General features: G+C 37.4%; 1 protein-coding gene across 3 annotated transcripts in view; it reads right to left on the bottom strand.

The window, feature by feature from the left end:
• Exoc4 (exocyst complex component 4) overlaps positions 1-21,752 on the bottom strand; it is a 739,210-nt gene that overhangs the window by 700,859 nt on the left and 16,599 nt on the right. For all 3 annotated transcript variants that reach the window (XM_050147958.1, XM_050147959.1, XM_050147960.1), the window contains exons 2-3: positions 21,414-21,603; positions 9,587-9,781 (exon numbers count right to left, since the gene is read on the bottom strand). In XM_050147958.1, coding sequence (XP_050003915.1) covers positions 9,587-9,781; positions 21,414-21,603 — 385 coding nt within the window. The remainder of the gene's footprint in view (positions 1-9,586; positions 9,782-21,413; positions 21,604-21,752) is intronic.

The following is a 21,752-nucleotide window of genomic DNA, read 5'->3' as shown; positions in this document are numbered from 1 at the left end:
CCATATAGAATTCTAGAATGTTTGTGCAGTCACTGAGCCACTGCCGGGTTGATGCCCATAAGCCCACTATATGTCCAACTTCTGATATCCGTGATGCTTTTACATCAAGAGTGACAATAATAATAAAAAAAAAAAAACTCTCAAGCCAGGGAAACTGAACTTACATTTGCCTGGTTTTGTTACTTGTCCATTCATCACTTGAGAGTCAATGCATGATCACCTCCTCCCAGTCCATAAGGAAGAAAATATAAGTTCAGTATGTCTGCAATTTCAATTTCACTGGCACAAATACGAACGGCCTCTGTGGTTCATCATCCCTGAGATCTAAACCAGAAAGAATAGCCGAAACCAGCTAAAAGTCAAATCAATACTATTAATAAGCCATTTCCAATCCTGAAACTGGCTTATATCTAATGATAATGACTAACAGGTTAGCATATTTAGTTACCTACTGCTTACAACACATGATTAAACATGTAGTTGGAATGAATTTCCCATGAAAATTTACTTGCTATAGGCTGAATGAGGAATTAATGACAGAGAACTTGAATTCCATCCATGCCAATTCCCAGAAATATGGCCTAGAACTTTTGATCTTGATCATCCATCTGAGCATGTGCTAAGGAATACTAGAACTCTGACTACAAAGCTAGTCGTGCCTCTGCTGATGGCAAGAGTACTAGTCCCTAGGGGCAAACTCTCTGGCATAGAGTGCTTTATGTTCCCATCACCACCCCCACATACAGCAGGCTGCTGCTGAACCTGCACTGGGTCTGAGGGCAAAGTGCTGCAGGGCCCCATCCCTACTGTGCCTATTGGTGCCAGAGGCCTTGACAAGAGCAGAGCTGACACAGCAGTGCCCGAGGAAACATTAGCACACTCCCAAAACACCACTCCCACCACTGGAGTGGCCATAAAGAGGCACCCAACCCCAACTACTGATTTTACCCCCCAACATGGCCCCTCCAAATAGTGGGTCTGTCTAACCTATTACAACACACACTGCACTTAAAACCATTAGTTACAGTTATAAATGCTTTAACAAGATTACATTATGGTGCCCAACTGGCACCAAAGCTAACCAAATACCACAAGACATAAACCCTGAAGAAAGCTACTTGTAATAAAAGCTACCTTATACAAAAGACAGAGCGAAGTGATGCAGCAAATGTGAAAATATCAGTGTAGAATCATAGGACATGTGAAAAGACAAAGTAACAGATGCCTTCAAAGAAAACAAAAACTATCAACAAATTTCAAAGAAAATGACACTGAAAAAATGCCTACTTTTTTTAATAAGAATATGGAAAATCAGTGAGGATTAAAAAAATACAAAAAAAAGTCAGAAAGAGGTACTTGTCAGTACCCAGGAGGCAGAAGCTGGTAGATCTCTGTGAGTTTGAGACCAACCTGCTGTACAGAGCTAGTTCCAGGACAGTCAGGGCTGTTACACAGAAAAACCCTGTCATGAAAAACCAAAAAAAAAAAAAAAATGATTGAACAAAATTAGAAAAACAATTCATGAGAAGAGACATATTCATCAGAAAGAAATCTTGCAAAAGAACCAAATAGAAATCTTAAAAATGGCAACCATAATAAATAAAAGTTAAAAATTCAGTTGGAAGTCTTAACAGTAGACTAAGCCAAACTTAAGAATATAGAACTTTAAAATACCGATCTTGTGAAACAGCCTAGTCAGACTAGTGGGCTGTGGGATCATCAAGAAATATAGAGAGGCTAATTACCTACACTGTATAATGTTTCAAATTATCACACAAAATAAAAATGTACAATTAAAATAATGAGCTAGTCTTACATTCAGGGAATATTCATGTTGACTAAACAGGTGAAAAATGCTTAATCTAGCCCTACTTCAACTTACTACCAACTCAAAATAAGTCCACCTCTAGACCAAATTTTGAGATTATAACATACCAATTTAAAGACTGAATAACTATCAACATTTAAAGAATTTATAATGTGCACTTGTGATTACTTTAAATCTTTCAACAAACCTCGGAGGTATATAGTAGTGTTCTTAACTCAAACGGTTAGTAAAGGTAAATGACTTGGCCACAAATCATGCTGCTGTTAAGAGTCAAAGCTAAGAGATTCAAGTCTGTCAGATACAGCTCTCAATATCATTAAACAAGTTCAAAGAATCATATGAACTGAAAATACTACTATATTTTTATTACAGAATTCTAGAAAACTACTCAATTAAATAGTTGCCTATCTCAGATAAGGTCATATTTTCAAAGTATAAGGAAAATAACTCCATTACACAATGCTCATAGAAAGGTATCCCAAGATCCTTTGGGGGAAAGAGAACTACATAAATGTTATTATAATTTCATAATAATCCTCATTTAACTATATAGCTATGGATTCTTTTTGTAAAGGCATAAAAATAAAGACAAAATGATTAAAAAGACATTCAAAATCTCTACAATCTCAGACAGGCTTAGAAATGAAAATTTATTTTAGTCACAAGCCTTGTGTGACTGTCAGCTAAAGTGTCTCTAAACGACTCACACTGGTTTGGCTTCTACTGATTGAATGCAATTATGAATTGACTTCTATGGCTGATAAATCAGAACTTGTGTAAGTGGTTTTCAAAGCGCTCCCTGCAATTTTCATATGATGCAGACTTCTACACACAAATTCTCCCTGGGAAAAAAAAGTTTATAAAAATATTAACTCTCATGAAATACCTTCCTGGTTACTCATGCCACTGGGAAGAAACTGCTTTTCTTATATTAATAATTGTTTCTAGAATTAATCAGTCATTGTACATTAAAACCAGCAGCTGGAGTGTTTTGAGTGATAATGAAACCTGTAACAAGGCATCTTCAGCCGTCTTTTCAAGACAATAAGGGAATTAAAATTTCAATTTAAATGCAGAGGTTTGAAACACGCTTCACTGGCAAAATTACTTCAATTAATGTGAGTGGAATACAAAGGACAGACTGCAGAAATGTGGTGCAGCAACCAGAAATTATGTCATTAATGTGCTTGCAGCAACCAGCACAATGCTGCACAGGTCTAATTTAAGCCATACATATCACAATGCTACAGGCTACAATATTAATCAAGCCTCTGATTTCTATGTGGCTTCTTGTTGGATCATTTTTAGCTTTTCATAAGCCAACAGTAACTGTTTACTTTAAAGAAGGAACAAAAGGATGGGCCTATTTGCAGACATTACCTGTCATGACAATTTAATTATTTTATGAAATAGTCTGGTTATCATATCAAAAGAAGAAATGAAATTCCAACTAGAAGCCAAGCCTACAGCTAGAAGGCAGGTCAAATTTTAAAAGAGGAATGGCAGGAGGTGGCAAGAGCCATGGGTCACCACTGATTTATTTACTGTGGGTTTATTAACCTATACTGTGGAGGGGATCAAATTACTACATATCTGTGTCTGCACCTGCCTTAAAATGAAAATGCAAAGTCTTCTGTCAAACAAATCCAAGGAAAGCAGTGGGGCTTGAAAGAGTTTGTCTTTACTTCCCTCTGATGCATTTTAGTGATGATTTCCTTATGGACCCTGCATTTTCCTTAGGTACATTTTATTTGTAACAGCACATAGCCATGGAGAAAGGAAATGTAATTGTTTTTCATATGAGGTCCAGTAAAACAGTAGTTGCAGAGCTCATACTACACTCTTATATACACAAGACTGTTGAAGAATATTCCCAACCTTTTGTGGACAGAATAGACAAATTGTTGTACATTTGGGTATACCAACTTCCTGAATCAAGCACAATTACCTCTTCTATAAAATAGAAATGAGACCAGAAATCCATCTATCCCAGCTGTAAGAGTGAAAGGAGTAGATCCATTTCCCATACTTAATATCAGCACAAAGTAGGTGTATAACCACATTAGCTCTAATGAAGTTGTTTTGCTAATTTAAATATTACAAAAGGTTAGGAATCTGAGTAACTTGCCAAAAAAAAAATAAAAATAAATTCACCAATCAGAGGAAATAAAGCATAGTTCCTCCATTTCCTCTACGTATTAAAATCTTTCACGTAGCTCACCACCTGGATAATGATTTGTTAACTCTGACTCTAAGAACATCACTGTGGTAGGAAGGGGCGGGCAAAAATGGGTAAGATATAAACTCCACAATCAGTGATCTACCACATATATAAAAGCAATTATATGATAATGAAATCCATGTTGCTTATGAAAACATAACGAAAAGCATGTAGTATCTGAGATAGTCAGAAAACTGAGTAAAATTTAAGCCAAGTCTTAGAAGACAGTATTGGGAATCAATCCAGGAAAATAGTCAATTAATAAAAAAAGAAAAAGAAAGACAACAAAATGGCTCATCAGATAAAGGTCATTTATTGTTCCATCTCTGGAATCACAGGGTAAAGGCACAGAAATTGCTTTTGAAGGCTATCTTCTGATGCACAAAAATAGATTGAGACCTTTAAAGAAAGCTGCAACCCATCAAAGTGGAGAAACTATGTGGAGCCCAGTCCCAACTGATACATCCACAACACAACTTCTGTACCTAAGGCTCGGGGATTTTAGTGTAAGGAGGTAGAAAGATTTTAAGAGCCAGAGAAACAGGGAAGTTTGCTGTGAGATTGTATCTCCTAGAAATATCAGAAAAGCTACACTCAATAACATGGTTGCCTAAACAGAACCTGAACAAAGACGACTGCAACAGACATGATAACAGAAGGAAAAGAAACTCATGATGCTCTTAACCGTAGGCGATTAAGGAATATGGAGAGTGGGAGAAATAATCCTCCCAGAAAAAAAGGCCCCAATTTGATTACCCCAAACCAAGTGGTCAGCCCTGAAATTATATGCATACAAATAACATTATAAAAATTGAGCAGAATGTGCTGCCATACTTAGGAATACATACATACATACACACACACACACACACACACACACACACACAAATACATATAGAAAGGATTAGAGGGAGAAAAGGAAAGGGAACACATGATATAATTGTGTTTTAATTTCAAAAAACAAATATTTTCAAATAAAAAAATGTTTTAAAAAAAGAGCTATACCTTATCTTTATATACAACAAATAAATACACTATAATTAATTTAAAAAGCTATTTTTTGTTGTTGTTTTGGGGCTTTTGTGTTTTCTGTTTATTTAGTTGGTTGGTTGGGGTTTTGTTTGTTTATTGTTTTGAGACAGGGTTTCTCTGTGTAGCTTTGGCTGTCCTGAAACTTGCTCTGTAGACCAGGCTGGCCTTTAACACACAGAGATCCATCAGCCTCTGCCTCCCAAATGCTGGGATTAAAGGTGTGTGCCACCACTGCCCAGCAAAGATGTATTTATTATTATGTATACAGTGTTCTGCCTGCCTGTATATCTGCACACCAGAAGACGACACCAGTTGTCATTAAAGATGGTTGTGAGCCACCATGTGGTTGCTGGGAATTGAATTCAGGATCTCTGAAAGAACAGCCAGTGCTCTTAACCTCTGAGCCATAGGTGGTACATTAAATTTAATGGAATATATATTCCATTATACATGTAATATATATATATATATATGTGTAATAGGAGGACCTTGGACTTTCCACAGGGCAGACAACCCTGACTGCTCTTTGGATTGCAGAGGGAGGGGGCGAGGAGTGGGGGGAGAGGGAAAGGAGTGGGGGGAAGGGGAGAAGGGTGAGAGGAGGGGGAGGGAAATGGGAGGCTGGGAGGAGGCGGAAACTTCTTTTTTCCTTTTCTCAATAAAAAAAAAGAAATATAATGCTAAGCATAATCAAAAGTCATAATAGGCACAGGTTCACTGATATGAAGACAAGATTGCTAACACACAAATCCCTTAAAGTCAATGAAATTCTTTTCATCTTTTTGTGATATTTTACAAAACTGATACTAAGTTTATCATGGAAAAAGAGAGGACCAAAAGAGTATAAGCAATTTAGAACAAAATGAAGGACCATTTTTACTGCTTTTCAATATATATTACAAAGTTATAGTAATTAAAAGGCCATGATTTTTGTACACGAATAGGCAAGACCAACTGAACAAAATGAAAACCTGGAGATACATACATATGTGAAAATTTGGAATGTGACAAACAGTATTAAAAATCAAAAGAAGGATTCAATAAATGCATAGTCAAGAGAGGACAAAGAGCAAAAGTAAAATTAAATCCTGTCCTGAAACTTGCTCTGTAGACCAGGCTGGCCTTTAACACACAGAGATCTTATTTAGAATAGCATAAATAAGAATGGGTTAAAGAACAAAATAAAAAATTCTCTTAATGACAAAAAGATAGAAATTTCTCCCTAAAATCGCATACCTTAAATAAGCAATGTTCAGATATTTTGCATTAAAATGTTATAAGAGAACCTAACATAAACAAAAGACCAACTGAAAAGCGATATTTATAGCCCATGTAGCAAACAAAGGATTAGTATTCAAAATAAAAAACAACTAAAATGGAGGAAAAGAAACAATGTATCTTACACATTGATCTTCTGAGAAAGGGGACTGTTTATCCCCTTCCCTCACCCCAAACACAAAGATTCTAGCTAGTATTTATGATCACTATACCTATCTGGTTAAGCGTAGGTCTTAGACTTTTATTAATTAGTAAAAAAAAAATTATAAATAAATAGGTTATTCTCTTCTACAACTGAATAGATGAAGTATATGGCTTATACTTCTTGTTCTCTCCCACCAAAACACAACACCCAACTCTAACCCACATATAGTTAAGACAAGTTGTCTTGGTTGGCTTTCTGTTGCTATAACAAACAAAAGCAACTTGGAGAGGAAAAAAAAAGGTTCATATTAGCACACATCATTAAGGGAGACCAACGCAGGAGGTACAAGTATGAACTTGAAACAGAAACCAGTGGAGGAAGGGTTTGAAATGCTGGATGGTTATTATCTATATATTTTCTGCCCTTTGAACCAAGGCAAGAAATATAGCGGGAAGAAATCACTACTAAAATCATGTTGAAATGGTAATGAGAGATTGTTTTTAGTTTTGGAGGACGACCATGGATCTCATTTTAGAGAATGAAATTTTGTGACATAGACCTGAAGATTTGTAAGGTTAGGTGTTCCATAAAGGTTTTGAAGTCATTTTTGATTGATTATAGCTTTGTTTTGTTCCTTTCACCTGGTAAGAAAGAAAATGACTTCTTTGATATTAATTTTAGAAATACCTTTACAGAGCTGGAGTGCTCTGTGACATGGCCTTTACTGTCTTAGTCCATGGTGTCCTTACACCTACTGGATTAATGGAGTTCCTACAGGCTGCAATTTGTGGTGAATGTCAAGCCAGACTTTGCACCCTCTTGGTCCTGACTTTTCCAGGGCTGGTGGCTTTTCTAGAGGGCTGTCAATTTACACACAACCATATCTATTTTCATCTCTGTAGAAGTCTAAATAAGCCCAACATCAGCTGTGCTGTATTTGAATTTTTCTATTATCCACAATAGAGTCAAGTTCTTTACAAATTATATTGGGGAAAACTCTGACAGACTTGGTGGGAACACTGATTCACTTCCATTAAGAATTTTGCTGGAAGTTTATTGTAAGAAGTGTTAAGGAATTTGGTAACCAAAGAATGAGAAGTGTCCTGATATTTTATCACATATTAGCTATAAGTCAACTGAATCATCAGTTTTAACAGTGCAAAGAGTATTGGTGTAATAAGAGTGTCTTTCTGTAGTAAGAGAATTATTATTGTTATTATTTTAGCTCTGTGTGTGGTTGTTGGTGGGTTTTTTTGGTACTTGCCACTGAATGCAGGGCCTTGCACATGATTGGTAAGCACTCTACCCTTTACCACTAAGCTACGTGTCTTCAGCCCATTTTTTATTTCATTTTTTTACTCCCCAAGACAGGGTTTCTCTGTATAGCCCTGGATTTCCTGGAACTCATTCTGTAGACCAGGCTGTTCTTGAACTCACAGAGATCTGTCTGTCTCTGTCTCCAAGTGCTGGGATTAAAGGCATGTGCCAATGCTACCTGGCATCTATCCAGTTTTTTGAGATAGGGTCTTACTCATTTGTCAAGATTGTCTCAAACTCTTTCTGTAGCCTGAGTGGACCTTGGATTTGTAGTTTTGAGGTCTCAGCCTTGAGATCAGCCAGGATCACAGCCAGGTCTAGCTTGTTCCCAGCATCTTATCAGGGAACATCTTAGTTCATAATGACAGGGCTGTACAACAGTAAAACCTACTTTTCAGTATTAGTGTTCATTTATATATATCTTTGCTAATTTACCAAAATTTAGCTATTCGAAAAGATAAGCTTAGGGCTGGAGAGATGGCTCAGCGGTTAAGAGCATTGCCTGCTCTTCCAAAGGTCCTGAGTTCAATTCCCAGCAACCATATGGTGGCTCACAACCATCTGTAAAGAGGTCTGGCGCCCTCTTCTGGCCTTCAGGCATACAGACAGAATATTGTATACATAATAAATAAATAAATATTAAAAAAAAACACTCATGAAAAGATAAGCTTATATATGTTTATGGAACATATATATAGCTACTTTTATCACTGAATTACTGTTTTGGTGTGTGTCTGCTTTTAATTAAATGGCATGTATTAGAATAGGTTGTTAGGGCTTATTTAGGTTAATTCTGTTCATTTTAGGACTTCAGAAAATTCTTTTATGGCCTAATTCATTTATTTAAAGGCTTAAAATGAGTATTGACCTTTCCTTAACTAATTTTTGCTCAGGTCTTAATTAAATAACTTCATTAAATTCTTTGTTGTAAGTTGTAGAAATTAAACTTTGTTTTTCCTTGATGTAACAAACACCTGAGATAAATCAGCTCATGAGAAGGATCAGGTTTATTTTGGTTTATAGTTTAAGAGGTTTCAGTTCATGGTTATTTGGACAAGGTATTTCACCATCTTGGGAGCATGTGGCAGAGGAAATCACTCATTTATTGTGACCAAGAAACAAAAAGAGTCAGAAAGTGACTGGAGTCCTTTAAAGTTATGCCTCCAATGGCCTAACTTTCAAGGTTCCACTACCTCTCAATAGTGCTGCGGGCAGACTAAGAATTATGCCCTTAAACCGGGTGATGGTGGCGCATGCCTTTAATCCCAGCACTCGGGAGGCAGAGGCAGGCGGATCTCTGTGAGTTCGAGACCAGCCTGGTCTACAAGAGCTAGTTCCAGGACAGGCTCCAAAGCTACAGAGAAACCCTGTCTCGAAAACCCAAAAAAAAAAAAAAAAAGACCATGCCCTTAACACAGGGCTCTTGGGGCAGCATTAGGGTCAAAAAACTGGACTCATGTAAATGGTCTGTTAAAAAGGACAGGTGCATACTTGGAAAGCCACCTCTGTTTTCTCTCTGCATGTCTTCATTGTTCTCTTCTACACTGATGTCAACTTGACATAGACATGGAGTGACCCTGTAAGAGAGAACCTCAGTTGGAGAATGGCCTAGGTCAGGTTGGCCTGTGTTTATGTGTGTGAGGCATTTTCTTAATCGCTAGGGCTCCCCACCAAGGGCTTGACAATCCTGTTTGCACCATACTATATACAGAGACAAGAGAACTTGGAATCTTTGCATGAGAGCCTTTAGACAGGCTGATCTTACCAGCATGTCAGTGGCACTAAGGTAGTGCTTGCTGGCCATGCACTGTTCCAGTTTTTGAGGCACTTGCTTTATGTTCTCAATTTCATCCAGCAGGTTCAGGACATGCTTATGTTCAATTCCTTCAATCCATAGTTTACGAAGTTCATCCCGTTTGCAGTGCAACAGCATCTTGCAGGAAAGTAGATTCTCTTTTACCTACAATAAAACATATCTGATCTTGAGTCAATTCAAAATCTTGTCAGCCTAAACCACCAATCTGGTTAGTATTCCACACTGGTCCTAATTCCCTCCCACTTATTCCCCTTGGTTTGTCCCCTTTCTAAATTCTAATCCTGATTCTGGTCACTTGGATGCATCACTACCTCTCTGTGTTTCTATTTTTTCTCCCATGAAATGAGAAAATACTTCTAATATACCTTTGAGTGAATCTAAAAATAATTACAATGGATATTAGGCACTCTGAAAATATGAAGCACCATACAAATGCAGATTTACCTAAACAGAGGAATGATCAGTATGAGAGTCCAGTTCCAGTATTCCTTCCCCAAATCCCCTTGCAGCTGAAGGCCACACAGCCCATGCTTATAGCTCTAGAACTCCAGCCAATGTTTATGACCAAGAACCTCAGTGTTCTTCCCAAATGACCACAATAAAATTAGGCCCAACATTGAAAAAGAAGTAAACACATGCAGAAATAATCTCAAAGACACATGACGTATTTTTTTGCCTCCCACTTTAAGTATCAGTAAATTTGATATTAAATAGACAATATCCAGCATTCTGTATAAACTGTACATTCTCACTGCTGCACATGCAAAATGTGATTAAATGTAGAGAAGTTAGGGGATAAAAGGGATTGGGATACAGATAATAATCACAATCACATCATAAAAGTAAGTTTCTATTTTCTACCCAATAAAAATTTCAATGTTTAATACACGGAAAAAGAATTTAAAAAAAAATAAGGTCTCATGTAGTTCAGGCTGGCTCAAACCCACTGGTCTTGACATGGTGAGTCTACTGCCTCCTGCCCCCAAGCACTAGGACTGAAGCATATGTTGCCATACTTGGGTTTCTGCGAGGGGATTTTTTAATTCATTCAATAAATTATATAACTGCTTTCAAACACCGTTGACAGTCCTCGCATATGCTTCTATTTGGAGCTCAACATTTGTTTAGTTTTGTCTGTATTTCCCCGGAGGTGACTTTAACTCCAGTGTAGACTTGGTACATTCTGACAGCCATGTACACCTATATGATCCAAACTGCCAAGAGTGTGAGGCTTGTGTATCACCCTAGAGTCTGAATGTCTATTTCTCCTGAAAAACCAGATTTCTCTTCAATGAGAATATTTTGAGAATGAACATACTATTGACACTGAGCTTTTGATTACTGTAAAATGAAATTCAGTATTTGTCTAAAAAGCATAGAAAAAGTGAAAATAGATTGCTAAGGCCAGAAGGTCTCTTGAGAAAACAACTAATCTGATTTTATAATTTTATAACGTCTAAGTCAGTTTTCTATATAACTCTCACGTAAAGAAGGTAGTCATGGATAAGAGGAATTTGTGATGTCCTTTGAGAAGCATGGTGGTATGACTCCATGGCAGGGATAGATAAAATCTGACAGAAATGGTACTTGTTCTCACCATTGCTTTTTGCAATTCTACTATGGTAAAAGCAAAGAGATTCTTTATAAACATGACGTCGAGAAAAAAGAACTGAGGAGGGAAGAGTAAAAAGAAAATCACAATACAGTTCCAGAAGCTAGCCAGAGGTGGATGGTGGAAGCTAGCAGACCATGGAAGCCTGAGTGTTTCTGGAGTGTGCTGGCTACACTGAAGGGAAGCAGCAGAACATGGAAAGCCTAAGCAATTCAGACTCCCCACAAGAATATCTTAAGGACCAACATCCCATCAAGCCACATGGGCAGTTGAGTAGAGTACTTCTGTCAGCAATTGTCAATGCTGAGAAACTGGAAAGGATATGAGTCAAGGAATGGTAGGTATGGCTGAAGGCAGGGTGAGAAGTACCAAAGAAAAACAAGAGGATGTAGTCTAAGGGAAGCCTATTAGCAAGATCCTTAGGGCCTCTGGGCCCTTAGCAAGGTCAATGATTCAAGCTAATAACAATGACAGCTTCCCTCTAGCACCAACCAGAGAAAGTAAGGGCATTCCCTCTCAAAAGTGATCTGGTTCAAGTTTAAAGGCACCTGACTTTTCACTGAAGAAACTGGGAGTCCAGGCCCTCAATTTGCTTTAAGCTTCCAATTAACTCCCTTGCATACAAATGGCAGCCAAGGATCATCAGGCAACCAAAGAAAATCCTAGCAAGACAAGTCCTTTGGCCATATACATAAGGCAACAACTGAACATATTCAACAGGTTGTACTGATATATTGATATATTTATATGCATATATAGCAACAATGCCTAAAGAAAAAAAGGAGGCTGGCTATGATTTCAGAAGGGGAATGTTACACATGGGAGGGGTAGGAAGGAGAAGGAGGAATAAAAATTCTAGTTTAATTAAATATTAAAAAACAAAAGGATTGACAAGAATCAGAATAAAAGGAAGGGACTAATAAACTATACAGAAAATAGTTTTTTAACTACAATTAACATACTTAGTGAAAAATAAGAAAAGCTATTACATCAAAGAAACAAAACAGAACATGACAATTTAGAAAATGAAAAACTCTTAGAAATTTTAAGAATGATATAAAATTGATAATGAATAAAAAAGTTAAGATACTCCAAGTGTGTGGGTGTGTGCACATGAGTAAGATTTTTAAGTTAGAAGATTGAACTGGTGTTCAATAGTTAACAAAGAAGCCTAAAGGAAAGAAAAATTATTTTTATAATATAACAAAGAAAAGTATTAATAAAATTTAAACAAATAAAAATTCCTAGTGCAAAGAGTATGGTTTCCCAAACTGAGAAACCACATGAAGTGATGAAGACAACAAAATGGGAAGAGACTGTGTCAAGCAGACAAGAAGTAGATGGCAGTCTAGCCTTGGAGACCCTTCTTAGAGGAAGAGGGGGAAAGGAGTGACACAGGAAAGGTAAGGGGGAAATGAGAGGGATAGAGCAATAGACAGACAGGAGGAAATGACAGCAAGAAGTGGTAGGATATGAAATGAAAACCTAAAAGATTTTGAAAGAAAGCATCAGGGCTAGACAGAAGTTGGTGGATTAGACAAAGGGATACTATCTCTTCAAAATTCTGAGAGAGAATTATTTCCCAGAAAGTTATCAATTGAATATGAAAAAAGCATAATGACATTTTCAGACATGCAAGCACTCACAAAATAAACATTGCATGGACAGAATCAGCAACCTCCTGCGAAATGCTGCTCCGTCAATACAAGAGCCCAGATGAAATGGCAAAGGGGATTTCCTCCACAAAAGAAGGCTACAAAGTCACCCTCATTGCCCTAGGGAGAACAATGGCAGCAACAAACTACACAGAAGAAAACATAACCATGCAATGGCTTAGATGTGAATACTTACATAATTACAATAAAGAGGCCCAGATAGCTTAACCAAAACAGGAATATCTATTGTTTTTAGACAAGAGGAAGGAGGAAAATGTGTCGGGAGAGGGAAGGACTAAATCGACTTCATATGTGGCAGATGTCAATACACAGTTTCTGAAACAGAAAAGTCAAGAACAGTATGAACACACTATCAGACATGCCAATGTTCAAGGAGGGAACTCTAGCAAGTTCTGGCCTTACATGGCTGGACTTGGGACCTGGCAAAGACAAGGTGAGAGAAGCCTTGTTTTAATCATTATTTCTGGTTTTGACTCAAATATCTCTCAAGGTCACTCATAAATTCCCTGTATTCTTGATCTACATAGTTGTTATTAATCTTATTACATTTTAAAAACCTGTTAGAATTTGATTTCTGATATTCTCCTATGACCTTAATTCTACAAGTCTGGTCTTTCCCATGAAAGTAGGTAAAATATATATTTGGTCAGAATACCCACCTGGGCTCTTAATCAAAGGTGGGGGATAAACTCACAAAGTGTCAGTCAAGCTTAGCAAATTCCTATGGAAAAGGCCATTATGGAATTTAATAGTAGCATATACACATACAATTGGACCACTTCCCCACTTTTACTCACTACATAGAAACTAAAGTGAAAATAAGGTAGAATGGCAGGAAAACATAATTGGGTCATACATAAAATGAACACCACCAAGATTATTCCCTACACTGAACTAGCATGGTAAAAGATATAAGAAAGTACAAGAAATTTTTTTACCTGTCTTAGTTATGGTTTCTATTGCTGTGGAGATATATCCTATGACCATGGGAACTCTTATAAAGAAAAAATTTAATTGGGTGGCTTACAGTTTCAATCCATTATCATCACAGTAGGTCATGGTGGCATGTAGGCAGACATGGTGCTGGAGAAGGAGCTGAGAGTGGAGGAGGAGCTACATCTTGATCAAGCAGGCAACAGAAGTGAACAGTCTCACTCGATATAGCTTGAGTAAAGGAGACCTCAAAGCCCTCCACAACAGTGACACATTTCTTCCTACCAAGCTCACACTTCCTAAAAGTGCCTCGCTTTGGAGGCCATTTTCTTTCAATACACCATACCACCAAACTATCCTGTGTCTCTTACTTTAGATTAGAAAATCATGAAAACTGGGAAATGGAGTCAGTCAGCCACAAAAAAAAGAAAAACATGGAGAATATCAAAACTGTGTGATAAGAAAAGAAGCCAGTTGTCATAAGGACATGTTATGAGTTCTCCAGCAGGCAAGCCTAATCCAGTGACAGATTTTCTATCAGCAGTTGTACACAGCAATATGTGGATGAGAACTAACTATAAGAAGCAGAAGGCCACACATGGCAGTGCACATTGTATAACCAAAGTATTAGGAAAGCTAAAGCAGAAGGAGCATAAGTTTGAAGCTAGTCTGAACAACAATAGCCAAGTTTAAAGTTAGCCTGGGCTACATAGCAGGGGTCAATGCTCTGATATAATAGTAACAAATTCAAATATATAAACAGTAAATTCATTGACATATAACAAAATGCATGTATATTACTGCTTGAAAATTAAATTTCAATGAAGATAAGGAATAAACCATTAAAGGAAATAATAAAAAGCCAGGGTAAGGGACAGACCTTTAATCCTAGCATTGGTGAGGCAGAGGCAGGCAGATCTCTGTGAGTCTGAGGACACTGTGATCTACATAATGAGCTCTAGCACAGCTACATAGACAGACTGGCTGTCTCAAACAAAAATAATAATGATGATGATGACAGTACAAAAGGAAGGAAAGTATGGAGGGAAGGAGGGACAGACGGAGGAAGGGCGGAGGGAGAGAGGGAGAGGAAAAGAAAGAAAAGAATATGGAGGTTCCTGATTAAAATAATAAATAAAACAACAGTATGAACCAAAAATCCCACTTCTGGCCATTCAGATAGTTTCCAACTCATGATGTCAACTTCACAATGAGAAAAAAGGGGAACCTATTCAATAGGAGCAGTCCCTTAAATTGTGATCATTTTCCAGGTTAGCATTATGTTGTATGATACTCTATAACAATGCTGGGCAGCAGCAACAAGCTACAGCTCCCAGAGAGCCACACAATCAGGAGAGTAAACAAAGGACACTTCACAGTGCACTACAGCCAAGCTGGGAAGATAATGAACAAGATATATTAAGTGTACTTTTTAGTTTGTGGCATTTTCAATTATGATAGGAGTACTTAGATATAATCCAACCATAAATCAAGGAACATCTGTACATCTAAAGGAAACAAAATCAGTATGTCAAAGAGACATCTGCACTACCATGTTCATACAATGTTACTCACAAAAACCTAGACACAGAACCAATATAAGTGCCCAACAGACAAATGAATAAAGATAATAATGCACATATGCACAACACTCATCTTTTTAAAAAATGTATGACATCTTCTAAAAGGAAGGAAATCCTGACATTTGCAACTACATGGATGAAGCTGAAAGACATCATGCTGAGAGAGAGAAGCCAAGTATATAAAGAAAATACCTCATGAACCCACTTACATATGACAATTTTAAAAGTCAAACTCAGAAGAAAAGAAAATGACAGATATCAGACGAAGAGACTGAAGAGATGTTAGCCACAGGGTACAAATTCTTAATTAGATAAAAGGAGTAAACCCAAGAGATCTGTCATACAACATGCTAACTGAAGTTAATAGCAATATGTTTTATACCTTAAAATCGCTAAGAAATACTGCAAGTAGCTTTACTTAGTTTTACATAGAAAGGGTATCTAGGTAAGGTGATGCACATATTAACTTGATTTCACCATTCCACAATGTGTTTATATTCCAAAATACCATGGTACATCCATAAATGTACAAAATTTTTATTTGTCAACTAATAAACGTAAACAAGTTCCTTTTAATTGGGGATGTAAAACATAGACTATCAAGAAAGTATCAAACCCACATGAACACTTATTTCTCAAATCCATATTCTATTTTTATAAATATGATAACAGTATTGTCATCCTGTTACATTTAATTTATAGGGATAATTACTATTGAAAATTTCTATTACCCTGCTTCATTCATAAATAAATCCATGGAAAGCCAAGTTGTTAAAATCATGGCATCATGTTTTGCCTCCTCAGCATTACAGTAACTTGACATTTGCTCCAAATCATGTGTTCAGCAGCATCAAGAACTTCAGGCTCAATATACAGAACTGTAAGTCACTCTAATTAGAGACCAGAAGAAAATAAAAGCAGGGCTCAAGAGGCTGCTGAAAACAGAAATGTGAGCTGATACAGGTGGCAGAGAAGTAGTAATTTTTTTAACCCAACCTTGGATCAAACAAAGGAATGAGGAAAACTAACTCACACTTTAAGAAATACAAACCTGCCTCAGCTTTTGTAAGAGGAATAGCAGAGACAGAGAAATAGCTGAGACACACTTAAGAGGGGCTGATAGATAGCTGCCGGGGAAACACAGGAAGGCCGCAATCTTCAAGACACAAAAGCAGAAAAGTACTGAACTCAAATCAAGAGACATAAGGAAGGAAAATTCCTCTGAGTGTGCTACCCCCCATAATAAAGCACAGCACATGTGCAAGCATCTTAGGACACCTGCACACCAGAAAGAACCTAAAAAGTTCTCTCTTGAGCAGGAAATGGTCACTAAATATCAATATATCGATATCACTTAGTTTACAAACACACAAGACTGTTCTTTCCCTTTTGTGGCAATGGAAGTAAATCTACATCAAGTGTCTGCATATGCGTGTGCCTGTGATAAGGGCCCGAGTCTGCCCCATAGAGACTTTATAAAAAGTTTATAAAAAGTTCACAGAAACAATAAACTTGAGAAACAACAGTCATGTTTAAACTACCCTCACATTTTCATTTTCCGTGATTCCCCTTTAGTCTGTTTTAACTTCCATTCTCAGGCTTAAATTATCAGAAAACCTCCCCACAATTCATTCCAAGGGCAATTTATTCCTTTTTAGCTGCTAGATGCAGACATAGATCAAGAAACCCTTGAAGTTAAGGAAAGACTACCTCGTGGTTCCCACAACTACTTAAGACTACTGTTCAGCATTTAAATTACAGCTCTTGTTACTGGCGACTGTTTAGCATGCCCATTCCTGGAGACTTGAGACTTTCTTTCCTTTTTCATACAAACATTAAGAATTTTCACTAACATTTAGGCTGTAAATAACATCTTGCAAACACCACACTGTTCTCCTATGACGTTCTTTGTATTAATTAAGGCTATTCTTCATCCTAATACTACCTTTCAAGGTATACTCTCATAGAAAAGTCAAAAGTCATTTTGGGTAAATGTTAAGTAATAAATGTTTCATTCCTAAATAATGGGGCCCCTAACAGTATCCCTTGAATAATTATTCATAGTTATTTCTAGTTATAGTAAAGAAAAGCAGGTTTTTAGTATTAGATCTAATACCAAAAAAACATCCAATAACAAGTAAAATGTTGTGTCTGTATACAAGAAAGCTAAGTGTATGTTATGTTCTCCTCTTCCTACCCTCCTATGATAGACATCAGACAGACTACTTAATATTTTTGAAGAAATCTGCACTGAAACCACTGAACCTCATAGAAGAGAAAGTGGGAAATACACTTGAACTCATAGGTACAGAAGACCACTTCCTAAATATAATCCAATAGCCCAACACTGAGAGAAACAATTAATAAATGAAACCTCCTGAAACTGAGAAACTTCTGTAAAGCAAACAACATGGTAAACAGGACAAAACAAGACTTCAGAATGGGAAAATATCTTTATCAACCCCATATCAGACAGAGGGCTGATCTCCAAATATACAAAGAACTCAAGAAATTGGACACCAAAAGATCACATAATCCAATAAAAAGAAAAATGGAGTATAGACCTAAATAGAGAACTCTCAACAGAGGAATCTAAAACAGCTAAAAGACACTTAAGGAAATGCTCAACATCCTTAGTCAACAGAGAAATGCAAATCAAAACAACACTGAGATTCCATCTTACACCTGTAAGAATGGCCAAGATCAAAAACACTGATGACAACTTATTCTGGAGATGATGTGGGGTAAAGGGAACACTCCTGCATTGCTGGTGGGAGTGCAAGCTGGTACAGCCCCTTTGGATGTCCGTATGGTGATTTCTCAGAAAATTAGGAAACAACCTTCCTCAATACCCAGCAATACCACTTTTGAGTATATATCCAAAGGATGCTCAATCATAACACAAGGACATGTGCTAGACTATGTTCATAGCAGCATTATTTGTCATAGCCAGAACCTTAAAAGCAACCTAAATGCCCCCTGACCAAAGAATAGATATAGAAAATGTGGTACATTTACACAATGGAGTAAAACACAGAGGAATTAAAAAAACAATGACATCTTGAAATTTGCAAGCAAATGGATGATCTAGAAAACATCATACTGAGTGAGGTAACCCAGACCTAGAAAGACAAATATCATATGTACTCACTCATAAGTGGCTTTTAGATATAAATTAAAGAAAAACCAGCCTAAATTCACAATCCCAGAGAACCTAAACAACAATGAGGACCCTAAGAGAAACATACATGGATCTAATCTACACAGAAAGTCAAAAAAGACAAGATCTCCTGAGTAAATTGGGACTGTGGGGATTATGGGAGAGGGTAGAAGTGGAGTGGGGAGGAAAAGAGGGGAGTGGAGAAAAATAAATAGCTCAATAAGAGCAATTTTAAAAAAAGAACACATTTTTATCTGACTTGTTCTCCCTTAAAATATATTCCTATATCATCAGGTACAGTATGTCTTTAAATGTTAGTCACATTATGTTGTTCCTATGTTTAAAACCTGACCACTTCTAAAAGGCTAAAATTAAGCATAGTGCACATTGTAAAATCATCAGACACATGAGCCAAGTGTACATCAGTGCATTCATTAAAATTGGAGTTCTTCTGATGACCTGCCATACCCTATGACACCAAGCTCCCTCTGCCACACCTCATACACCAGTTCTTTCATTTGTCTCACATCACTTTCCTGACTCCTCACTGTGCGGTCACCTTACCAGTCCTTTACTGTCTCAGGATCATGGCACCTGCTCTCCCTCCTTCTTCAAAGTCTCCTTACAGACTCTCTCCTCATCCTCTTCAGACACTAGCTTTCCCTGACTAACCTTGTTAAAAGAGCAAATCCCTAATTTGTCCTTGCTTGCTTTTTTCTTTTCTTTTATTGCCACGTGGTCTGTTTATTCTGATGAGAATGTAAACTAAAACTTAAACTCTCTAGACAGAAATATTTCACTTCTACACTCCAGAGCCTAGAACAACAATCTCTGCACAAGGCAGACACTCAAGATAAAGAGACTAAACAGAAGCTGGAATAATCTATCTGTTGCTTTTGTTCTACCCTATCCTCATGTAAGCTCCATGAGGACAGGGATTGGTGTCTTCCACTTTTATATCCACCAGCACCTGAAGCAGAACCAAGAGAATGGCTGGCACTCAGGAGAAATATTAATGGACTCAATCGTCTTTATATTCCTTTGCTAGAGAACAGAAAGGAAAGTTCACGTAAGAGCTGAGTATTCTCAACTTCCTGTGTGTCTCTAGAATAACGCAGCCTGATGAGAGCCGACTCACCCAGCTTCACCTGACACAAATGTATACCCACACGTGATATATAACCTGCAGTGCAGGGGAAAATGGCACGGAAAGATGAGTGGAGCAACATTACTGCTTCTTTGGTCATTAAAAAAAAATAGCTGCTTATGGTACAAAATTATCAAAATATAGAATACAAATTTACTTTCATTTTCCAGCATTTTTCTTGGCTTATTAATCAATTATTAAGGTGTTTTTTGCACAGCTTTCATCCTGCACTTCTTGTCCAAATACTGGCACTAATTCCTAACACTGAATCAAGTGACATTTACTTTCCTGGCAAACTGGTATAACAAAGGCTTCTTTTGTTTTATTTCTTTCACTCTGACTTTAGTATACTGAAATTAAGAATGGTAAATCGAATAGTGTCGCTTCTAGAACAAATGTAAGACCCTCAAGATGAGGCCCTTGTTTTCAGCACCAAGACCAAGCAGACACATTCTGTTGCAGCAATGATGCTATTGTCAGGAACAGAGTAATGACTGCTGACTCCTCCCTGGAGATTAGGACAAAGTCCTTCCAGTCAGCCAAACTAACCAGCGGCCCCTTCACCCTTCCTGTGATTACCCAAGGAAAGTCAGGTCAGCAGTGCTAGACATCCATTTCCTGGCCTCCCTTGAGCTTACTATACTGTGTCAAAACGGACTAGAGTTTGTTTTACGTAAGAGCAACTCATCTATAGTGTCATCCAGTTTCACAGATAAAATCCACAGGAGGAAACTACCACATCTAAAGACTAAGAGTTATGGTACTCCTTTCAAAATTGGCAGGTTATTTTTAAAATGCAAAGAGATCGCCTCAGAAAAGACAAAAGCTTACTGGTTCCAGAGCTGGACTCTAAGATTAGAGGCTGAAACTACAACCATAGTGTCTGCAAATTCTAATACATACACTGCTTACAAAATCATAATAAAAGGTCTGGAGGACAAGAAAGAGTGTAACAATGCCATCAGCACAGCTATTCCTGGGTAAGAAGCAGCTAGGAGACCTCTACATCTCACAGCCCAGAAAGCAAAGCCCAAACCACAGTCTACAGAGGGTATAATTGACCAGAGAAGATTGAGAGGCAGTTGACAAAAAGGAGACCAAGCATGTTGCTCTGCATGCCTCACCCCAACATTACATAGCAGAGATCTCTAGCCCTCTCAGAATCGGACATGTTAGGGTTCTGCAATGTCTCATATTTATTTTAAAGGTAAAAGGCATTACTTGAAAAATACTGAGGGAAAATAAAAAAAAATTAAAAATGCCAGTAAAGTCTTTAGATTCAGGGAGCCCCAAGTTCACATTTTAAATCTGTTGAGATAACAGAAGCATATGCATATGTGGATGCATGCATACCACACACACACTAAAAAAATAAAAATACATAGCTAAGAAGTACAAAAATGATGTGATGATATGTAGCCTTCTTTCTTTCTTTCTTTTTTTTTTTTTAAGCAGATCAGCTCTTTGGCCAAATATAAAAGCATCTCTTAGAAATTCACTTTGTCCTTTAGGCACTAAAGGCAAGGTACCCAGAAAAACAATAGCTTTCAAACTTCCAGAAACAGTCTTTATGGTCAAGGACCATTAGACACGACTGTGGCACTGCTCTAAACCACACCTGGAAGGGAAGGTGACCACTGCCAGACAGGAAGAAAGGAGGTTCACCTGCTTGATTTTATTCCGCGAGTTAGTGATGCGCTCTGTGATGCTCTGGTAAGTGCGAATGGCTGTTGTCAATTCTGTGTAGTGTTGAACAATCAATTCATCCAGGTCACGGTCGCACTTCTCATAGGCTTCTTCAAGGCGACCTTTCTCATTTTCTCTGTCTTCAACATCATCGCTGGTAGACAGAGTCCTGGTGAAAACAGAAATTATAAAGCTGTGTCAAACTTCAAAGCAACAATCTGAAGAACAGTATCCAGTCAATACACTAACTAGTACATTCATACCACAAACAAGGAAATGATGAGAGTTACCAGAAAATATGAAATGACCTTCAAAGTT

Source organism: Alexandromys fortis, unplaced genomic scaffold (genome assembly GCF_014885135.2).
Source record: "Alexandromys fortis isolate MF-2015 unplaced genomic scaffold, M_Fortis_MF-2015_v1.1 scaffold_57, whole genome shotgun sequence".
In the NCBI taxonomy this organism is placed as follows: domain Eukaryota; kingdom Metazoa; phylum Chordata; class Mammalia; order Rodentia; family Cricetidae; genus Alexandromys; species Alexandromys fortis.
This window is presented reverse-complemented; position numbering and strand designations above follow the sequence as displayed.